General features: G+C 48.2%; 1 protein-coding gene across 1 annotated transcript; it reads right to left on the bottom strand.

The window, feature by feature from the left end:
• Positions 1–3,604: 3,604 nt before the first annotated feature.
• On the bottom strand, positions 3,605–5,288 carry LOC129136767 (proline-rich protein 20E). The gene is made up of 2 exons (XM_054665043.2): positions 5,237–5,288; positions 3,605–4,218 (listed from the first exon to the last, which is right to left on the bottom strand). Exons 1-2 carry the CDS (start codon positions 5,286–5,288, stop codon positions 3,605–3,607), a joined length of 666 nt encoding a protein of 221 aa, XP_054521018.1.
• Between the last annotated feature and the right edge of the window lie 342 nt (positions 5,289–5,630).

Genomic DNA, 5,630 nt, shown 5'->3' with positions numbered 1-5,630 from the left:
TTGAACTGCCAAGTGAGGTTGTCAGGGGGCCTTTTGTAAAAAGATTCGAGCTCAGCGCGATGGCGACGGGGCTGGAGATGAGTGTGAGACCCACACCACTGGCTTTTATTGCTGTGGCTGCACACACGGGTGGAGGAAGACAGCGGGAAACACAGCAGGACACTGGAGGGGAATCCCGCAGTGGGTTATTTGGTTGGTTTGCATCCTTGTTGTTTTTTTTTTTACAGAGACGGGTTGTCGCTCTGTAGCCCAGGCTGGAGTGCAGCGGTGCCATCTCGGCTCGCTGCGGCTACTTGGGGGGCTGAGATAGGAGAATCAGTTCAAGTGATTCTCCTGTCTCGGCCTCCGGAGTAGCTGGACTACAGGTGAGCGCCACCACATCGGGACAATTTTCGGATTTTTTGGAGAGACGAGGTTTCGCTATGTGCCCAGGCTTGTTTGAAAGGCCTGAGCTCAAGCCGTCGTTCCCGCTCCAACTCCCGAGTAGCTGGGACCCCAGGCGCAAGCCACCATGCCGGGCCAATTATTTTTTTGGGTTGTATATGTTGTTGAAGTGAGGTTTTGCTATGTTTTCACCTCACATACCTTTTCTGTCCCAAGACCCCATCCAGGGTACCACCTTACAATTCGTCACGGTTCCCCTTGGCTGCGACGGTTTCTCACACTTGCCTTGTTTTTGATGACCTTGACACTTTGAATACTGATCACATATATTGTGGGATGTCCCCTCCTGAAGTTCGTGTGATGTATTCCTTGTGATCTGACTGGAATTATATGTTTTTGTAAGGAAGATTGCAGCGGGAAAGCGCCATTCCCATCCCATCCTGTCTAGAGTACACACCATCAAGCCGGCTTATCACTGCTGCTATTAGTCCTGGTCAGCTGGCTGGGGCAGGGTTGATTAGGTTTCTCCACCATAAAGTGATTTTCCCACCTCTTTCTCTACTGTACTTTTTGGAAGTCGCTACCTGTGGCCTATACTTAAATAAAAGGGAAGTTTTGCTTTATCTCCGTGCAGGGGAATAGCTACCGAAATTCTGTGGAGTTCTCCTGTGTGGAGGATTTTCCCATTCTCCCCCACATGGTTGTTTATTTAGTCACTTATTTATATCCGTATGGACTTATGGACACCTATTGTATGCTTTGGTTTACACTGCAGTACTTCAGGGGATGAATTATTTAATAATTGAACTAATTATTTTGTCAGATATTTTACTCAACTATTTAATTATTAATTATTTAGTTAATTACTTTGTTACTGAATGTCGCCAGCTTTGGCCACCGGGAGCTCCTTTAGTTGGCTTCCGTGTCCCTTTGTCAACCTCCCATCGCTGTGGCTTTTGGTTTTGTTTGGTTTTGGGCGGCTCCTTTCTCCCTGGCACCACAGGATGCTCCATGCTTATTTGCATATTCTCATCCTTATTGGGATTTCGTGCGCTCACTGACCAAACCCATAGATTCTTCTGTGAAGTTTCTCTTCAAAACGTTTATCTTTCTTATTGGGATAACTTCTCTCTCTCTCTTTTCCATTTTGAGACAAAGTTTTGCTCCCGTCACCCAGGCTGGAGTGCAATAGCATGATCTCGGATCACTGCAATGGCGCAATCTGGGCTCACTGCAACCTCCGCCTCCTGGGTTCAAAGGATTCTCCCGCCTCAGCCTCCTGAGCAGCTGGGACTACAGTGGCCCTCCACCATGCCTGGCTAATTTTTTTATTTTTATGAGGGCGAGACATGAGAATCGCTTCAATCCCGGGAATGGAGTTCTCAGTGAGCCGAAGCCACCGCGCTCCAGCGTGGGTGAAAGAGTGAGAGTCTGTTTCAAAATAAATAAATAAATAAATAAATAAATGAATAAATAAACCCGGAGGAATTACCAAGGGGTCTTGGTGCCTGCCTGCAGTCTGAGCTATTTGGCAACCTGATGTTGGAGGATCACCTGAGCTGAGGAGGTGCGGGCTGCAGTGAGCTGTGATTGCACCACTGCACTCCAGCCTGGATGACTGAATGAGACCCTGTCTTACTCCACGTACACATGTTTAGTGAAGCATTCTGGTGGTAGAAGTGTCCTGGAAGTAGCGTATCAGCAGACCGCCACCTGCGGAATGTAAAACCTGTGCCTCTTTCCAGACAGATATACAGCAGGAAGAGAGTGGCACATGTGCGTGGGATGACTGCAAGGGGGCTTTCTGGCTTATGGATGACAGACCCCAATGGCAAGCCAAGAAGCAGCTCCCACTGCACAGTGCTCATTGTGATCCATGCCATGCTTCAATACGAAGTCGCCTGTTCCTAGTTTGGAGACGCACGGACTCCACAGAGGCTCTGCTCCTGACCACACCTGTGTTGCCTGCCTGGACCTTATAGTCACTTCAGCAGGACCCCTGGCACATGGCACGCCAGGTGTTTGTAAAAGCGAGCCACAAACGATGCTCTTAATGTGTACGTTTGTTGGTGTAGACTTGTGTGACTATGGGGAGAGATGCGATATGAATGGAGAACAGAGACTGGAGCCATTTTTCTACCTTCCTTTCTGCTTTTAGTAAACACATTTTATATTTGCGATTTGTGAAAGTTTAGTGAAAGAACTGTTGTATAAAATAAGTCCGAAGAGAAAGGTTTATTTAGAAGGATTGAATACACAAGAGAAAAATCTTTGATGTAAAAAGTTATCTGTATTTTATTTGGACGTTTACAAAGGAGTGAAAACCAGCCAATAAGAGGCTACTTAATAAAATACAAAATACAAAAATTCATAATACAACATTTATCAAACTCTGAAAAGATGGGAACTAACTCAACTTAAACATCTATGAGAAACTTACAGCAAACATCTTGGTTAATGGTGAAACATTTAAAATATTCCCATTAAAGCCAGGAGGAAGCCAAGGACACTGCCGTCAAATTACTGATTCCTCATTTAGCGGTTCCAGTGAGTCATGCACTCTCCTTGTTTCCGTTAACCTCCCTCCCACCACCCCGACACCTTTTGTCTGATTCATCAAATGTCCTTTGATCCACTTTTTCCTCAATCTGTTTGAAATTTTACCTTCTATTCCAATTCATTTAGTGGTTCCCAAAGGGTACCCACGTTGAGACTTAAAAATGTGTCAGTCTAGAGTTTTATCGCTCTTATATTCAGCCAGTCTATCGTCTCCAGGCACTAGACAAGAACTTTAGTAACTTCTAGCTCCTTCTGAATTTTCGCATGCCCCACATGTCTATATGAGTGTCTTCTGGAATTTTAATTCTAGGTCATCAATCCTTTTTCCAGAATCGTACTCCTCTGGACTTAAGAATACAGTTTCCTAATTTCCATGCTTACTGATCCTTGTTGCATCCCACTTCCTCCCGGTCGTCTGGTTTGGCTCTTTCTTGGCTGAAACACGTGACGTGTACTTTCACTGTACATGACAGTTCCATTCCAATCGCCTTGTACACAAAGGGGGTTTGGCAGCTTGCATATTGCAAGTTGCCTACTCTAAGTTCAGGGGAAGCTCAGGCTTCAGGTCCAGTCCGGGGAGGAGTGGAGCAGAAGTGGGGCTGGGGGGAACGTCCAGGTGGAAGAAAGGGAGGCTGGGAACAACGTGGGTGGCGGATAGTGGTCAATATGCAATGTCGGTGAGGAACACTGGGACCCCTTGCACATAGGTGCCGTGGGGGGTTTGAATGACTTGTAGAACAGCTGAGTCACCCAGAGCCCTAAACCCGATGCAGGGATAGAGGGTCAACGCGGGTTGCCAGTCAACAGCCTGAGGCCCAGGAGCAGTGGGCGGCTCCTGAAACCCCAGCTCAGGTTGCGCCACGTCGGGGCCAGGGCCTTCCTGCACAGTTCCAGGCAGAGGACCTGTTTCAGAAAGAGAGAAGGCTGCGGTCTCCGTGATTTCCGGTTCCCCCTGGTGGCCTGGCTCTCCATGGTGGTCCAGTGGGATGTGCACGTCCGGTCCCATCACGCCTTCTGCCCCCTGTCTCTGGCCAGCGTCCCCGCGGGGCCCAGCCCTTCTGCCACGGCCTCGCCCTGGCCGCCGGCTTCCTCCCCGGCGCCGGCCTCTCTCTGCAGGACGGGGTGACTCTGGGCGAGCTGGGGGCTGCCATCTGAAGGGTTTCACGTAAGCGATGGGTTTTGCGGGTTGGGCTGGCTGTGCGGGCCCATCTGCTTCCACGGAGTCTTCAGGGTCCGCAACACAGCAGCCTGGCTCTGGAGGAGGCCCACCTGAGGCTAAAAGAGAAGCAGAGCGTGAGCAGAGAGAGATAGAAGGAATTTTACCCATCAAGCAGTTATAGGATACTTTTAAAAATAAATACTCAGAGAAAAGAGGGATTTTTGAAGTTAAAATTGTCAGAGAAGAAACAAAACTCCCCATGGAAATTGGAGAATGAAGTTGAGAAGATCTCCCACAGAACAAAGCAAAAACCTAAAATGATGGAAAGAAGGAGGAAATATAAGAGAATTAGAGGTATGTTGTGGCTGAGACATTTCACCACAAAATTTCAGAGTGCTGAGGAAAAAGAGAAGATTCTAAAAGATTGTAGGGAGCGGGAGACAGAGAAAGGAAAAGTCACATGGAAAGGGCTAGGATTCCACATGTCTCAAAAATCAGACATCTCAAAAGCAGCAGTTCAGTCTAGAACATAACAGAAAATGTCTTCGAAATTTCAAGGGAAATGAATTTCCCACCTAAAATGTCCTGTCCAACCAAAGTTTCACTAAAGAATCTGGGAGGGGAGAATGAAGATGTTTCAGACCAGCAAGATGTTAAAGAATTTGCTTTCAGTGGATGCTTTATTGTTATGCATCTGTCAAACTAGACAAGATTAAAAGATTTAGGACACTCAGCGTAGGAAGGGAAATGTTTTGGAGAACAACGTGGCAACAGCCGTAAAATTCCAACTCCTCCGGGAAAGAACAAGGTGGAAGTACCGGTTTATCATAGATCAAGACGTAGCGTGAGGACTCGCTCTGCTTCGGAGAAACAGTAATACAAAACGAAACAGAAGGAAACAGCGACAACAACAGCAAATCTCAGATTTGGGAAATGGGATTACAGTTCGAAAGAGGGAAGGGAATTTGCCAGAGGATGTGGAACCTGGGAGCTGACTTCCAACAACCAGCCCAGGTTGAGGCAGGCTAGGAGAAGGTGAAACAGAGAATGCTCGATTGAGTTTGAATTCAAACAATTGGGGAAGAATTGGGGAACAAACGAAATCAAAAAGAGAGTGGCAGGCGTTTGATGTACCTTGATTAGGGGCCATGGAGCGAAGTCGCTTCGAAGGCCTTGGTTCCTCCATGAGCAATCGGCGGGAGGGGCTGGGGAGGAAAACAAGAGAGCAAGAACGGATTTAGGAAGACAGAGGTGACAAGGCAGGGGGATGGCCGTGGCCTTTCTAGGGGAATGAGGATTCTGTCCCCAGCTGCACCCACCCAAGATCTGTCCACCCCTCCGGGACTCCCAGACACACACCTGATCTTCCCACAGCTGGCTCCGGAGATCTGAAAATCAGGAGACTCTTCGACGAAGAGAGGCCCGAGGAGTCGGAGGTGTCCACAGGTTCACCGCTGTAGCTCTGAGGTAGTCCACCCGCAGCCAGGGAGTCTGGAGGGAGCACGCAGCAGGTTCTGGCTCCGAGCCC

The sequence above is a fragment of the Pan troglodytes genome, chromosome 14 (genome assembly GCF_028858775.2).
Source record: "Pan troglodytes isolate AG18354 chromosome 14, NHGRI_mPanTro3-v2.0_pri, whole genome shotgun sequence".
NCBI lineage: Eukaryota > Metazoa > Chordata > Mammalia > Primates > Hominidae > Pan > Pan troglodytes.
This window is presented reverse-complemented; position numbering and strand designations above follow the sequence as displayed.